Source organism: Trematomus bernacchii, unplaced genomic scaffold, assembly GCF_902827165.1.
Source record: "Trematomus bernacchii unplaced genomic scaffold, fTreBer1.1, whole genome shotgun sequence".
In the NCBI taxonomy this organism is placed as follows: Eukaryota; Metazoa; Chordata; class Actinopteri; order Perciformes; family Nototheniidae; genus Trematomus; species Trematomus bernacchii.
The window spans coordinates 918,301-935,679 of NW_022987607.1; the positions used below are offsets into that span (position 1 = coordinate 918,301).

A 17,379-nucleotide genomic window follows, 5' to 3' on the forward strand; every position below is an offset into this window, starting at 1 on the left:
GTAAATATACACAACTTTATAATAAAATGCACACATTGACCTTTTTCTAGACTAACCACAGGTATGATCCTAAGTTAAAAAAATATGAGGTTATCATGAGGTTGTTAACATCGCAATTTATCAGTGGATGTTTGCTGGAACTACTTGTAAACAGCGTGTTTCCTGACGGACACACACAGCGTGACTCCGGTCAGGTAGAGACCGGTCTCAAGTCAGCACCGATGCAGACTCGCTGTTTGAGGGCTTGATAGCCCACTCCCCCTCCACACCGCTCCACACTCGTTGGTTTGGAACAGCACTTAATGTGGCGGACCCTCCGCGCGAACGCGCAAACGGAGGGGTAGTGTGTAGGGGTAGGGTGTAGGGGGCGGTTTGGGATTGGGCCACCCTCTGTCTGAAACCAGAGCCCAGTCTGCTCTGATTGGTTAGCTGGCCGGCTCTGTTGTGATTGGTCCACTGCTTAGAGATGTCCAATGGATCACGTACAAAGGAGCGTTAGCCAATAGGAGCGCCACTCTGTTACAGAACTTTTGGATTTTAGGCCTTGCAGACCGTTTACATGCACTAACTAACACCTTTAGAACACACTACAAGAGAGGGAACGCCACACAACAGAAGAATAGGGCTTCTTTAAACTTCATTTTCTGTGTTTTTGTGTGTGTTCAAGCTTTCTTTGAGTTTCCTTTGTGTCTGAAATAAACACTGAGGATGCACTTCAGTTGCTTGATTCACAGACGTGATGTTTTTAGTCCACGTTTGCAGACGTCTTTGCCCTGCAGAGTGACGTGTGCAGAGGGTTGGGATGTAATGCTCACTGATGACATGAAGAGGAAACTGTGGGTGTTTCTCAATGTCGAGGACGCTTGCTTGGTAGCACATGTACCTCCGAGTGAGTTCCTTAAGAAGCCTCGGAAAACGAAGAATAGAACAGGCTAGCAAGTGTGCAGGTGTGCGTCATATGAGAGGCCCCGCCTTACATTTTCCGCCAAAGATTTTGGAAATTGGTCCGTGCGCAAAGCATTGTGGGGATTTTAAGACCGCGGAGGATACACATGTGCAGCCTAGAAATTTCCCGCAACGAAGGGCGCCGGCCTCGGTAGAATTCCAAGCATCCTGGACATTAGAACAGTCCTTCGGCGGGACTCGATGACGTAGTATGCTTGAAATAGTGGCTCTGGAGCAGCCTTCCTTGACATTGAGAAACACCCAGAGACTCTGTTGTGTAATGAGATTTCTGAGAGGTCAGAGGTCAAAGCATCAGCTCTCTGTGCTGCAGGACACTGAGCATATTGTGCAGCAGGAATTAAAATAAAGCCTCTTTTGCTCTGAAATAAGACAAGTATTGTACTAAAGTGCATATTGGAGGCAAATACAAATAAATACAGATTTTAGTTTCTGACTGGAAAAATATGTATTATTATTATTATTATTATTGTTATTATTATTTATATATATTTTTTTGTTATATTTTAATCAATTTTCTTTATTTATCTTTAGTTTTATTACTAAATACTGAATTGTTATGCTTTTTATGTAATTCTGGATATTCAGCATCATTAGAATTAGCATAACGGTGATTTATGAATAATGTAAAGTCATCATAATTGTATATCCTCATGATGTCTCGAGTTAGCTTTACACAGCTGGTACTATACACAGTGACGGTGTTTAAAAAGGCTTCGTGCTCACAGTGAGAATCAGTTATTGTTGACACAGCTGTTCCTCTTCGGTAAACACAACATTCACTAAAGATCATTTAATGTTTGTGTAAAGTGACGTAGAGTTTGGACCGCAGTCTGCCAGCTCACCGCCTCTCTTTACTGCCTCGTAAACTTTATCTGTTTGCTTTTCAAATGATTCTCCAGAACAACAGTCAGCACAATAAAGGCTATTGAATCCTGAGAGGAGCTGCTGAGGGATGCAATAAGAGAGGGGGGGGCTATTCAGCTGGATTCACAGATATTAAAGGTCCCCTATTATACTGTTTTCCAACAATATATCACAGGTCTCAGATATATACAGAACATGTTTCTGATTGGCTGAAACACCAAACAGATCATTGCAGCATTACCCATAATCCCCTCTGTTTCAGCCCTGTTTCCAAAGTGCTGATTCTCTGTCTGTTACTTTAGATAAGGAGCCCCTCCCCACGCCCCTCTGAGAGAGATTTGGTTACAAAGAACTCAATGGTGCTCTAGGAGGAGATTCAGGTGGTAAGGTGGGGGGGGATTTACCTTGGTTGCTGATTGGCTAATGGTTACACAAGACAAAAACATCGTGATGACATCATAAAGTGGCCAAAATCTGATCAGCTCATTTTCAGACAGGTTTTTATAGAAATGGATCAAAAAGAGAGAGAATCTTTGATCCTGAAACTTTCAGAGTCTCTTTACACAGAGGGGACACATGTTGATGAAGAAGAGACATGAAGAAGAGGGGACACATGTTGATGAAGAAGAGACATGAAGAAGAGGGGACACATGTTGATGTAGAAGAGACATGAAGAAGAGGGGACACATGGTGATGTAGAAAAGACATGAAGAAGAGGGGACACATGTTGATGTAGAAGAGACATGAAGAAGAGGGGACACATGTTGATGTAGAAGAGACATGAAGAAGAGGGGACACATGTTGATGTAGAAGAGACATGAAGAAGAGGGGACACATGTTGATGTAGAAGAGACATGAAGAAGAGGGGACACATGTTGATGTAGAAGAGACATGGAAGAAGAGGGGACACATTGGTGATGTAAGAAGAGACATGAAGAAGAGGGGACACATGTTGATGTAGAAGAGACATGAAGAAGAGGGGACACATGTTGATGTAGAAGAGACATGAAGAAGAGGGGGACACATGTTGATGTAGAAGAGACATGAAGAAGAGGGGACACATGTTGATGTAGAAAGAGACATGAAGAAGAGGGGACACATGTTGATGTAGAAGAGACATGAAGAAGAGGGGACACATGTTGATGTAGAAGAGACATGAAGAAGAGGGGACACATGTTGATATAGAAGAGACATGAAGAAGAGGGGACACATGTTGATGTAGAAGAGACATGGAGAAGAGGGGACACATGTTGATGTAGAAGAGACATGAAGAAGAGGGGACACATGTTGATGTAGAAGAGACATGAAGAAGAGGGGACACATGTTGATGAAGAAGAGACATGAAGAAGAGGGGACACATGTTGATGTAGAAGAGACATGAAGAAGAGGGGACACATGTTGATGAAGAAGAGACATGGAGAAGAGGGGACACATGTTGATATAGAAGAGACATGAAGAAGAGGGGACACATGTTGATGAAGAAGAGACATGAAGAAGAGGGGACACATGTTGATGAAGAAGAGACATGAAGAAGAGGGGACACATGTTGATGTAGAAGAGACATGAAGAAGAGGGGACACATGTTGATGAAGAAGAGACATGGAGAAGAGGGGGACACATGTTGATGAAGAAGAGACATGAAGAAGAGGGGACACATGTTGATGTAGAGAGAGACATGAAGAAGAGGGGACACATGTTGATGAAGAAGAGACATGAAGAAGAGGGGACACATGTTGATGAAGAAGAGACATGAAGAAGAGGGGACACATGTTGATGAAGAAGAGACATGGAGAAGAGGGGACACATGTTGAGGTAGAAGAGACATGAAGAAGAGGGGACACATGTTGATGAAGAAGAGACATGGAGAAGAGGGGACACATGTTGATGTAGAAGAGACATGAAGAAGAGGGGACACATGTTGATGAAGAAGAGACATGAAGAAGAGGGGACACATGTTGATGTAGAAGAGACATGAAGAAGAGGGGACACATGTTGATGTAGAAGAGACATGAAGAAGAGGGGACACATGTTGATGTAGAAGAGACATGAAGAAGAGGGGACACATGTTGATGAAGAAGAGACATGAAGAAGAGGGGACACATGTTGATGTAGAAGAGACATGAAGAAGAGGGGACACATGTTGATGTAGAAGAGACATGAAGAAGAGGGGACACATGTTGATGTAGCAGAGACATGAAGAAGAGGAGACACATGTTGATGAAGAAGAGACATGAAGAAGAGGGGACACATGTTGATGTAGAAGAGACATGAAGAAGAGGGGACACATGTTGATGTAGAAGAGACATGAAGAAGAGGGGACACATGTTGATGTAGAAGAGACATGAAGAAGAGGGGACACATGTTGATGTAGAAGAGACATGAAGAAGAGGGGACACATGTTGATGTAGAAGAGACATGAAGAAGAGGGGACACATGTTGATGTAGAAGAGACATGAAGAAGAGGGGACACATGTTGATGTAGAAGAGACATGAAGAAGTGAATTTTGCAGAATAGGTAACCTTTAAAGTCTTTAAATAGATTGACCTCTGACATCTCAGAGAGCTTTTTAAGCGATTAATCCAGATCGTTTTCTTAGTAAAATAACTAGCAAAAGTCCTGCATTGAAAATGTTCCTAAAGTAAGTTTAATTAGCGATATGTAGGTAAAGTATGAAGTGCAAAAATTCAGAAAAATATAACGTACATTCAAGAAACATCTAGAAAACTAAAATAATGTTCAGAACAATTTAGAAGAATTACTTAAATGTTATCAGAAACAGAAAATTACTAATAACTCTGTAGCTGTTTAAATGTTGGTATAAATACAGATACATTAATCATTTAATCTGAACCTCCTGTGTTTGTGTTTGCAGGGGGAAGTCGTTGTTATAAATAAAATAATACAGTAAAGATATGAGTTTAATCTCCTGCTCTCGTTGTGTTTCAGTGTGAAGCTGCTGGCGGTTCAGGACCTGACGGAGAGAGAAGCTCTGGACAAGGTAACGTCAAACTCAACACTTTCATTTACAGGATTCAAACTCAACTCTCAGAGAACTCAGAAACTCAATCTCAATCTTTATTTATTTATATAGCACATTTAAAACAACCTCAGTTCAATCAGGAGAGACGGTTTTGATAAGAATACATATTTATTGCCAGGAATACACGAATGAATGTAATGGAGTTTTGGCGATTAGGCCCCGTTGTGCAGGAGTATCATTTGGGAGGGGAGAACCGATCGGATGAAACCCCCCGGGGTCTAGACACTGGTGGTGGTGAATCGATGGTTGGGGTCAGTCTGAAGGGGAGGGGCTTAGCTTGACCCTGGTGGTGGTGAATGGATAGTTGGGGTCAGTCTGAAGGTGAGGGGCTTACCTCGACCCCGGTGGTGGTGAATGGATAGTTGGGTTCGGTCTGAAGGGGAGGGGCTTAGCTTGACCCTGGTGGTGGTGAATGGATAGTTGGGGTCAGTCTGAAGGTGAGGGGCTTACCTCGACCCCGGTGGTGGTGAATGGATAGTTGGGTTCGGTCTGAAGGAGAGTGGCTTAGCTTGACCCTGGTGGTGGTGAATGGATAGTTGGGGACGGTCTGAAGGGGAGGGGCTTAGCTTGACCCTGGTGGTGGTGAATGGATAGTTGGGGTCAGTCTGAAGGGGAGTGGCTTAGCTTGACCCTGGTGGTGGTGAATGGATAGTTGGGGTCGGTCTGAAGGGGAGGGGCTTAGCTTGACCCTGGATTCAGAGGGACAGGAGGTGAGAAGGGGTGGAGGAGGGTTGCGTCGAGTCACCTGAAATGACAGCTGTCAGAGGGAAGAGCAGATTTAAAAGGGTTAGCGGAGCGCTGTGATAGGCTTGTGAGAATAGAGCGAAGTGATTGGTTAAGCTGGGGAGTGACGCCCCCGATCACTTATTGAGAGGAGAGAGAGTAGTAACATGGAAATAGTAAATGGATTAGTAAAGACGGTCTTCCTGGTTGAACTAAGTAAAGAAGTAAACTAAACGACTACATTTCTTCCCACATAAAGATCCTACAAATAGTAAATTAAATACAAATATCTGTCTAAATTCATCCTGCAGTGAAAATGTTCCTAAAGTAAGTTTAATTAGAAATATGTAGTCAAAGTATTAAGGGCAACAATTCAGGAAAATCTAACATAAAAGAAAGAAACAGCTAGAAAACTGTAAAAAATGTCAGAATAATTTAGACTTAAATGTTTATCAGAATCAGATTGTATCCCGGGGAAAAGTTGTGTTTAAAAAGGATATGATAGCATAGTGAAGAAATGGAATAAATGCAAAAACGAAAGTAGAGTTTAAGAGATGAGAGCTTCCTGGATCCTGCAGACTTCACTGAGAGTTTATTAAATGTCTCTTCTCTCCCTCTCTCCCTCTCTGTTTCTCCCGAGTCTCTAAAGTCTATTTCTGACTCTGACCTGTGTCACTGCTCTCATTTTCCTCTCTATTAATATGTCGGGGGTCTCTGTGTGTTGGAGGGTTTTCCCTGCAGCAGTAAGTATCAGAATACATGGGATTAAGATCTATTTTAAATGAAATAAGAACAATCTTCACCTTCAGGGCGTAAGGTTTACAAAAGCTCAGTTTTTAGAGATCTTGAATATGAGTGAGAATAAAAGGCCAACAAATATATATAAGAAAGTATTTTTGTACGATGTCAAAGCAATTTATTGATATTTTATGGATATCGTAATATTAGACTAGTTATCATCTCAGATTGTTGATATCACAATAGTCTTATCCTGCTTTTTGAGGCTGCATTACAGTCAAACTATGTATTTTGTATTTATTAATCAGACTCTTCTAGCTCTGCTTTGCATATAAATCAAAATGACTGATGATTATTTATCAAAATCCTCAATGTTTTCTGAAAGCAACGTTGGACAACCTCACAAAATCATCGCTAAATATTGACATCAAAGTATTTTTAGCCTTTACCTCCTGAGACCCAAGCTTTTTTTACTATGCATTTTTTATTTCTCCTATCTATTTAGGGTTAGTAGGACCTAATAAGTGTACAACGTAAGTATTGTCTTTGAACAGGAAGTCGTTTTTGATAAAAATGATGTTCTCATATGTGGACAGTCGGTTTATAACGCAATAAAGTCACCAGTGTATCACAAAGTACAAAACCTTTCATTTCAATGCCCACACAGTCAAATCTATTGGCCTGTTACCAGAGATGGCTAAAGTACACACATCCTTTACTCAAGTAGAAGTACACACATCCTTTATTCAAGTAGAAGTACACACATCCTTTACTCAAGTAGAAGTACACACATCCTTTACTCAAGTAGAAGTACACACATCCTTTACTCAAGTAGAAGTACACACATCCTTTACTCAAGTAGAAGTACACACATCCTTTACTCAAGTAGAAGTACAGACATCCTTTACTCAAGTAGAAGTACACACATCCTTTACTCAAGTAGAAGTACAGATACTCGTGTTTAAAAATACTCTGGTAAAAGTAGAAGTACAGACTAAACTTCTTTACTCAAGTCAAAGTAAAGAGGGCTTTGAAATGTACTTCAGTAAAAAGTACCCATAACTAGCAGCTGTTTTAAAGAGTACCTGACCTCCCTTTATATTAATAGAACAATAATGTCATTGTTAGCTAATGAATGTTTCCATGCTGAACAACGGCAACATGACAACGTTTTCATTGGTCCCTCTTCTTTAGAGAAGACCAGGAAATGATGGATACACGGATCGTGTTCAAATCAATAGGCACGCAATGACTCTAAATAATAATGATCACGCCACCAAACACACATTCAAACTAAAGGAACCAGCCTGTTTGGGAAATGTGAGAAGTAGAAAGTACAGGTGTTTGTGTTCAACATGTAAGAAGTAGAAAGTACAGGTATTTGGGTTCAACATGTAAGAAGTAGAAAGTACAGGTATTTGGGTTCAACATGTAAGAAGTAGAAAGTACAGGTATTTGTGTTCAAAATGTAAGAAGTAGAAAGTACAGGTATTTGGGTTCAACATGTAAGAAGTAGAAAGTACAGGTATTTGGGTTCAAAATGTAAGAAGTAGAAAGTACAGGTATTTGTGTTCAACATGTAAGAAGTAGAAAGTAAAAAGTCGTAAAAATAAAAATAAGTAGTGGAGTAAAGTACTGATACCAGAAAAATGTACTTAAGTACAGTAACGAAGTATTTGTACTCCACTACTTCCCACGCTCACCTCTGAACAGAAGCACTAACATGTAGAGTCTGCAGTACAGTCAGACCTTCTGTGCATTTTCACAGAGTGTTTTAAATGTCAGGTTGTTCCTCTCTCTCCACAGACTGTTTATATACAGTCAGCACCTGTGGGTGTCACTCTGATGTCTGCAGAGGAAGTAGGTCAGCTGCAGAGATTCAGAAGCAGAGGGAGAGTCGCTCTGGATCAGAGGAAACACTGCAGAGTTTCTCCTCAATGATTCCTGCATGTTTACTGTCTTCTTTCTGTCCTCTGGTGGCTGATTTGGGGTATAAAAAGTGGGCATAATTAACCTTATACTGCATTTAAAGTCAAATTAATTATTTAAAAGCTTATAGAAAGATGGCCAAGTGTCAAGGAAAAGAAAACAACCAAAAAAGACAGAAACTGTATTAAATGTAAGTAAATCTGATTTTCTGATTGGGATTACTGGTGGGCTAATGGATAGTGAGGTGGGCTGAAGATTGGAAGGTTGTGAGTTCAAATCCCAGCAGGAACACCACCACTAGTGTGCCCTTGAGTAAGGCACTTAGTCCTTAGTTACTCCAGGGAGGATGTCCCTGTAATTGGTCATTGTAAGTTGCTTTGGATAAAAGCGTCAGCTAAATGAAATGTAATGTAATGTCTGATGCAACATTCACATTTCACATTGTGATGCATTGGAAATATCCTTAAGAAAGGGTACTTAAGGTTAGTGTGTGTGTGTGTGTGTGTGTATGTGTGTGTGTGTGTGTGTGTGTGTGTGTGTGGTTGTTTCTAAGGAACTCTCTCTCTCTGTGGTGAGTCAGACACTCATGATGAGTCACGCTCGAGTTAAAGAGTGTTACTATCAAACAGTGCAAATACAAAAGTAACCATCATGTGTTAAACTCTCTCTCTAAACATTATATTTAATAACGACTCTGTACCAGGACGTTATGTCTTCATTAACAGCAGCTCTAGATCATTCAAGTTTGAACAGTTAGAGGTCACATGATCCTATCTGAAGATTGCTTTCTGTGCAAATACAGTAATCACCATGCCATAACTAAATTAGTACCTTCCCTTCTTACACACACACACACACACACACACACACACACACACACACACACACACACACACACACACACACACACACACACACACACACACACACACACACACACACACACACACACACACTCTCTGTCCTTGTTGTTGTCAGTGTACTGGCAGCACCCTCAGCTCTCTGCAGGTTCACAGGGTTCATGCTGTTTGTTGGACAGTAGAGAGGTTGTTGTTTTAGCCTTTATTAAATCAGCCTCATGAGACTGAAAACAGAACAGTATACTGTAGATGACACACACACACACACACACACACACACACACACACACACACACACACACACACACACATACTGTACTTTACAAACTAAAGTTCTTTATGCTTTTCCCTAAGTAGGCTGGACACGACACAAAACAGCCGGAGGAAAATATGAAAAATGCTAACGTGAACAAACTCTTTTTTTGCATATTTTCTTCAAGACCTGTCCGGGCAATAATGCCATTAGTCATATCAACATGGAGCATGTGATGCTTGCACCACTTTACCTGTAGTGAGCTTTGAATGTTTCCTACACTTCTGGAAATGTCTCGTGTTTCGACGACATCTAGTGGCTGTATCAGTTATGGCAGGAACGTAAGAGGTCATGTGACTTAAAGGTAGGGTAGGTAAGAATGGAGAAACCAGCTCGAGTGCGCTAGAATTTGAAAGTACACAACCGGAAAAAATCTTCCCCTTCCTTCAGACTTCCTTACAGATGATTGGTCGTGCTTTTTACAGCGCCACGGCTTCCACAGATGACATTTTTTTATGTATTTGTTGTCAAAGCATTTAATATATTCATTGCTATCGGGATGTTAAGAGCATTCCATGGAATATAACAAGTGTTTCTGAAATAAATGACATACCCCACCTTTAAAGTCTCGAGGACATTGTTCTGATACTAAAGCACATTGAACGTTTTTAAGTTCAGGTTCAGGTTGTTTATTAAAGTAGTTTACAGATAAAATCCATCCTGACACTTTCTACAAACCACACGGACACATCTCTAATAACTCTGCTCCGTCACCTCAAAAAACTTTTAAAAACACGAGTTCAATAAATAAATAAATAAATAATTTGTCACTTTTTTTCAGATGTTTGACTTTTTGTAAGAATTTCCAACTTTTTCTCAGATCTTTGACTTTTTCTCCGTATGTTGACATTTCTTCATAATTTAGATTTTTGACTTTTTCTTCCAGAGAGTCTCTGCTCTTTAGAGGCCGGTTACCAAACCATGACGTTAAAGAAAAGGACAGAATGACTTGATGAGAGATAAAACATGATCATCATGGATGTTAAAATAGGAGGCCAGATTATGGCGATGATAACAATAAAAAAACAGGCTCAGAAACAGCGTAGAGCCATTTAAATAATTGAAAAGACAAATTCAAGATGCTCTAATGATTTCATTTATACAACCCATGGCTCCAATGACGTCTCAGGGTGAAAGGAGGGTCTTGTTTGGTAAGATCCTGGTGAATAAAATACAAAAACAACCTTATCTTTACACCTTAAATCTGTCGTCTTAATGTGAAATAATCCTCCCTCAGTTACATTGAGATCCTCCGTCTGAACTGTTGACTTCCACTCATTCTAGTTATCAGACAGATAAATCCTGGCTGTTAGAAATGATCCGGTGTCTTGTTTCTGTCCCTGAACGCTGCCTCCACACTTCAGTGAATTATGAGGCTGTTTTTACAAAGTTGTTCCTGTGAAGAATCCATATTTCTTCCTTTTTCAGCTGATATAAATAATGTTGAGTTTCTCACCTCGTGGCAGAATGAAATCACCTTTTATGGATATCATGACTGACTCAGCGATGCGAGGCCTTGTGATTGGATTTCTTATTATAGCCCAGAGGTGCTTGACTGACTTTGAATCAGTTGTATTTAGTGTTATCTCTGTAATGCTCTTGTGAGAGGACACAATGTAACAGGAGCAGTGGCGGCTCCAGGGTATGGCCTGGGGTAGGCTACAGCCATACCAAGAAATGGCTTAGCCCCACCTTAGCCCCACCTTAGCCCCACCTTAGCCCCACCTTAGCCCCACCATGAAAAGTGATGTTAAAGGTGGGGTAGGTAATTTTGGAGAAACCAGCTCGAGTGCGCTAGAATTTGAAAATACACAGCCGGAAAAAATCTGCCACTTCCTTACAGAGCCCCTCCTCCAACACACACGAACGCGCACATGACCAATGAGGGCACGAGATAAGTTTGTGCACAGATGGAAGGCTGACAGGCAGGTAGGCCATCCAGTTATTTTAGCCGGGCCGGCTCAGATGATTGGTCGTGCTTTTTACAGCACTACGGCTTCCACAGATGATATTTTTTTATGGATTTTTTGTCAAAGCACTTCAGATATTCATTGCTATCGGGATGTTAAGAGCATTCCATGGAATATAACAAGTGTATCTCGAGCCGGTTTCTCAAACGTACCTACCCCACCTTTAAAGTAAGCAAATTAAATTAAATAATAAGCAAAATGCTAAATGTTGAGAACACGGATTGCGAAAATATACGGGTCGTTTCCACAATACACAAACTGATCCTAACAACAAGTGCACGTTACTGATGCAATATGGTTGAGACCATTCGGGCTTATGCTATAAGAGGGGTGCAAGGAATAGTCTAAGTAGTGGGGGAGTTTTATACACTAAAGGTGTGGAAATTCTCTGGCGTTATAATATCAGCGCGGCCGCGGTCAGATCAAAATGCCTCCGAATGCAATTTGAATAGACCTACAGCCAATCAGAGCAACGCAACGTTGGGTCTGCGTCACGCCTTACTGATTGAGATCAATCGGAACCGCCATTCAGTATCCCCATTGGATCTTCAACGTGTCCTATCATACGTCACGTTCACAGTGATCCCTTTTTATTTACTACAAGACAAATGTGCCGTTTTATTTCATACAGTTCCATTTTGATTGAGACAGGGAAATAATCTAAACCTCACGCGTGGCGTTTCACTGTCAAGGGGGGCGATATAGCGTGTATGTAATTACATTGCAAATACTGACTTGAGCCCCACCACGGTATGGGTTAGCCCTACCATAGATTACACAACACAAATACTCTGGCGCCGCCACTGAACAGGAGAGATCTGTAGTGTAACCCAAACCCAGATGTATGTGTGGATGCAGACCAGGTGAAGTTAAAACTACACAAATTAGAGTTTTTAAATGAAATTGTGTGCACAGATTTTATTGCTGTGCATCAGTAGGCTATATGCTTTACAAACTACAACATCATATGACCTCCTGAATCCTTAAACACTAAGTTAGGATCAGGAAAAAGCCCTTCAAAATAACATATTGAAGTTATATAATCACAATATGAAAAGACCTGTATTAAATACATTCATCTTTCAGTGTATAGTCTGCACCCCAATACGTGTTTCTCAGTGCAGATTGAATTCATTTAATTCACCAACAGTTTAAAAAGTACAGTCATAATGAAGAAATGTGAAAAGGGGAAATCCTGATATCTGAATCTTGGGAATAGAGACACTGAACACACAGTATTTACAATATAATGTATATTAATAACATCCTAACAAACTCAAAAACACTAACCAATCCAACACTAACGACTAAATGTTCCCAAAACATGTGGTTTAGAACATATTGAATACAATAAATAATAATATAATAATAATAGATTTATTTTGTTAGCGCTTTTAGAGGTGCTCAAAGACGCTTTACAGATATAGTGAAAAGAAAAGAACAACAAATAAATATATATAGTTAAAGTTAAAGTCAAATAATACAAAAACAATCACACATTAAAAGCCAGATTGAAGAGGTGAGTCTTTGTGAGTGTTTTGAAGGTGGTGAGGTCAGGGCAGTCTCTGATGGGTTGGGGGAGTGAGGTCCAGAGGGAGGGGGCAGCGACGGAGAAGGCTCTGTCCCCCCAGGTCCGGTGCTTGGTGCGGGTGAGGATGGATAGGAGGTTGGCTTCTGATGAGCGGAGGCAGCGGGAAGGGGTGTGGTGGTGCAGCAGGGTCTGTGAGGTAGGGGGAAGGGGTGTGGTGGTGCAGCAGGTCTGTGAGGTAGGGGGAAGGGGTGTGGTGGTGCAGCAGGTCTGTGAGGTAGGGGGAAGGGGTGTGGTGGTGCAGCAGGTCTGTGAGGCAGGGGGAAGGGGTGTGGTGGTGCAGCAGGTCTGTGAGGTAGGGGGAAGGGGTGTGGTGGTGCAGCAGGTCTGTGAGGTAGGGGGAAGGGGTGTGGTGGTGCAGCAGGTCTGTGAGGCAAGGGGGGGAAGGGGGTGTGGTGTGCAGCGAGGTCTGTGAGGTAGGGGAAGGGGTGTGGTGTTGCAGCAGGTCTGTGAGACAGGGGGGAGGGGGTGTGGTGGTGCAGCAGGTCTGTGAGGTAGGGGGAAGGGGTGTGGTGGTGCAGCAGGTCTGTGAGGTAGGGGGAAGGGGTGTGGTGGTGCAGCAGGTCTGTGAGGTAGGGGGAAGGGGTGTGGTGGTGCAGCAGGTCTGTGAGGCAGGGGGAAGGGGTGTGGTGGTGCAGCAGGTCTGTGAGGTAGGGGGGCTTTGTGAGTAATCAGGAGGACTTTGAAGTGGATTCTTTGACGGACGGGGAGCCAGTGGAGGTTCTGGAGGACGGGAGTGATGTGGTCTTGGGAGCGGGTGTGGGTGAGGAGGCGGGCAGCAGAGTTCTGGATATGTTGGAGTTCATTGAGGAGGTTGGATGGGATGCCGTAGAGGATGCTGTTGCAGTAGTGGAGTCGTGATGTCATGATGCAATACACACATTAAAGGTTAGATGATGGTGCAAAAGGTAAGACAACGTACCAATAAGCTTGAGAGCCATTGCTGCCATGTGTGTCGCTATCTGTTGTTGTTGTTTATATATGGTATGTACACGATGTTCATGAACAGAGCTGTGAAAATCAACTTCCCTCTGAGGACATCTAATCTAAAAACGGACCCTAAAGGACCCCAAACCCTTTATTACAGTCTAAATATGTGTTTAAAACATGTTATAAACACATGATCAGATCCCTGGTGGAGTCAGATCCCTATTCTCCGTCTTCTTTCAGTGTCTCTTCCTGTCCTCTGTGGTCTCTACACTTCCCTCTGAGTGTCTTACAGGTCACTGAACTTGTTTCCAGTTCCTCTGCAGAGCCTCTGGATGCTGGTGTGAAACAGAGCGCTGGTGTTTAACCCTCAGATTAACATCGTTTTAACACTCAGTCTTTATGTATCTCAGCTCCTCTGGGGGCGAGGGTGATATGTAACGCTCTGATTCTCATTAGCATCGACTCACAGTGTCCTCAGAGCTTCGACTGAACAACAAGAGACTTTCATTAGAGGCAGAAATAACCTCTGTTCAGGACATCAAATCAAATCAAATCAGGTTTTATTTATATAGCACATTTTAAAAGCGATTTTTGGTCGAGCCAAAGTGCTGTACATGTAATAAAAAACACATTACTATAAAACACAATAAACGACAATAAATTACAACAGATATAACTTAAAAAACAAAATAAGAATAAAACACACGGAAAAGTCAGGAGTCATGCTCCGCTCTAATTAGAAAGCCAGAGAGAAGAAGTGTGTTTTTAATGTGGATTTAAAAAAAAATCTGATATAATATCTGATACAAATATGCATAAAAAGGTCATTTTCTTTAGCATTTGACATCATTTCCATGTAAATACTGAAATATCCCGTCTGTTTTTACTGGCTTTATAATAATTCATCATCTCTCTTGTTGCTTGTGTGCTATTAACCCTTATCTATCTTCATCTTTCCTTTGTAAACATGAGAAATCACCGCCTTAATAACTGTTTTACTGACCTGTAATGTAAACATGTTAGATAACTGTGTACTCAATAATCTGGTGCCTTGTATAGAAATAATCTTACATACATTATAAATATCCCAATGGATATTCTCCATTTCCCTGTTTCTTATATAATATGTTTTACTCTCCATGTAGCATTGTAGCTTTAAATAGCATCAGATTCATTTCAGTGTTTTTTAGTTTGAAATATCTCTGGTTTACTTCAGATCTAATAAGTAATTGATGTTCAAACCCAGTCCTGTCTTTATCCAAGTTATGGAAACATAATTGATGGCACAAAAAAAACTCCATTTAAGAACCGCTAGCATAAGCTAACAAAACACTTGATATATTTCTGTTAGATAAAGAGCTTTTTACAAAATGTTTTAACAAGTAATTACAGTAGTCATTTAATCTAGCTAATACTTTGACTGACTTCATTACAGTACCTGACTATTCTCTTTTAACTTTTCCTAAACTGATTGAGTGTCTTCAGCTCTCTCTAGAGTCTAAAGCACATGTGTCAAACTCAAGGCCCGGGGGCCAAATCAGGCCCTTGGTGGATTTAATGACTATTAGATCTGGCCCGCCGGTATATTGCACCTGCACTCCATCCTGAGGGTCTCCTCAGCTCAGAGCCTGAGCCCAAACATTGATGAACTTGCACCCAAGATGAGATGCCAAGTATCTGGCTTGAACTAGCATCACAGAGCAGCACACTGAGTTTACATGGATGTTTCATTCTGCACATTTTTCTTGAGACAACAGGGCATGTTTGGTTTGTTCTTTGAGGGAAAGTGTTTTTTTGAAGCTGTTGTTGGCCTGTGGAAAAATGTAATAGAGGAGGCGTGTGGCGCAGTGAGTTGTGCGTTGGTGTTCGGATCAGGGGGGTCACAGGTTCAAACCCCACTGCAGTCAGCATGTCGTTGTGTCCCTGAGACACTTCACCACAAAGTGCTCCTGTGGGGATTGCCCACAGTATTGAGTATGTAAGTCGCTTTGGATAAAAGCGTCTAACAAGTAACATGTAATGTAATGTAATAAGAAATGACTCTGGAAAAGCTGCAGATAGAGCCATAAGAAATGAAGGCAACTGATTATTTAATGTTTAATGTTGTTTTTATAGGCAATCATTTAAGCTTTGTTAGTTCCAGGTTTAATATGTGCAATAAGTTCATTTCAATAAGTTCTGCAATAAACATTGAACCAGTCCGGCCCTCTGTGTATTTGAGTTTGACCCCCCTGACCTAAAGTAACGTTAGCATAGTTAGCTTGATTTCTGAGAAGCTACTCTGGATAAAGTGACTGACTGTGTTTATCAGTTATTTTGTCTTTATGTGATCTACTTCCTTCATCTACTGTTGACATTTAGCAAACAAACTCCTGTTCTCTGTCTGAAGGATCTGGCAGAAGTGAAACTTCAATCCCCGTTCACATCACAGCAGGAATAAAGAAGTGAAACTACATGAAAGGAATCTGTGTCTGTGCGGTTCTGATAAAACGTCTCTCTGTGTTTTTCAGTTCTGTTTGGAGTTAAATCAGGGAACGCTGCCCAGCGTGAGGAAGTGGAAACGACCTCGAGGGCTTTGGAAGAGTTTGGTGTCTGAAAAACCCACCGCTCAATCCAGCAAGGTACGGAAATACCATTAAAGTATCTAAAAGGTACACTATGAAGGTTCAAGGCTTTAGTGTCATTTGTACAGCAGCTACAGTTTAGATATGTCGATGAAAAACTCCTCCAACAGGGCAACATATCTTTAGGACATAGAACAAAGGGTTAGGTAATTTGTAAGATGCAAACAGATGAATGTTTATGGATGTTCTTTAAGAAGTTCAGGTGTTTGGATGGATTAAGTAACAATTAAACATATATATATAAACATAGGAGAGTATACACACTACACAAAGGTTCATTTAAATAATTGCAGTGAGGTAGAGAGTGAGTTCAATATGTAGACAATCTGATTTAAGAAAAGAGACTAAAGAAGTGTGTAGTTCTCTGTGGAGGATATATTACTACATTTCGTACATTATAGTATCTAAAGAATACTCTACCAACTAGCATTAAACACACATATATAAACATAGGATGGTGTATACAAAGATTAATTTAATTCAATGTAATCGCCGTGAGGTAGAGAGTGGGTGCAATATGTAGAAAATCTGGTTAAAAAAAGAGACTAAAGAAGAAGTGTGTAGTTCTCTGTGGAGTTCATATATTATCTGACTACATTTCACACATTATAGTATCTGTATCTATATACATTACACAAAGGTTAATTTAATTAAATGTAATCGCCGTGAGGTAGAGAGTGGGTGCAATATGTAGAAAATCTGGTTTAAGAAAAGAGACTAAAGAAGAAGTGTGTAGTTCTCTGTGGAGTTCATATATTATCTGACTACATTTCCCACAATGCACCTGTCCCAGGGAGTGAGTTTCTCCGGCTTCCTGTGGGACTCTTCGTCGG

The 17,379-nt window shown here is 41.1% G+C and overlaps 1 protein-coding gene across 1 annotated transcript in view; it reads left to right on the forward strand.

Annotated features, from left to right (window-relative positions):
• The window catches only part of eepd1 (endonuclease/exonuclease/phosphatase family domain containing 1), a 35,890-nt gene that overhangs the window by 14,327 nt on the left and 4,184 nt on the right, over positions 1-17,379 (forward strand). Inside the window, exons 4-6 of the mRNA XM_034131159.1 lie at positions 4,778-4,829; positions 16,433-16,543; positions 17,340-17,379. The exon at positions 17,340-17,379 is cut by the window's right edge and continues 95 nt beyond it. Coding sequence (XP_033987050.1) covers positions 4,778-4,829; positions 16,433-16,543; positions 17,340-17,379 — 203 coding nt within the window. The remainder of the gene's footprint in view (positions 1-4,777; positions 4,830-16,432; positions 16,544-17,339) is intronic.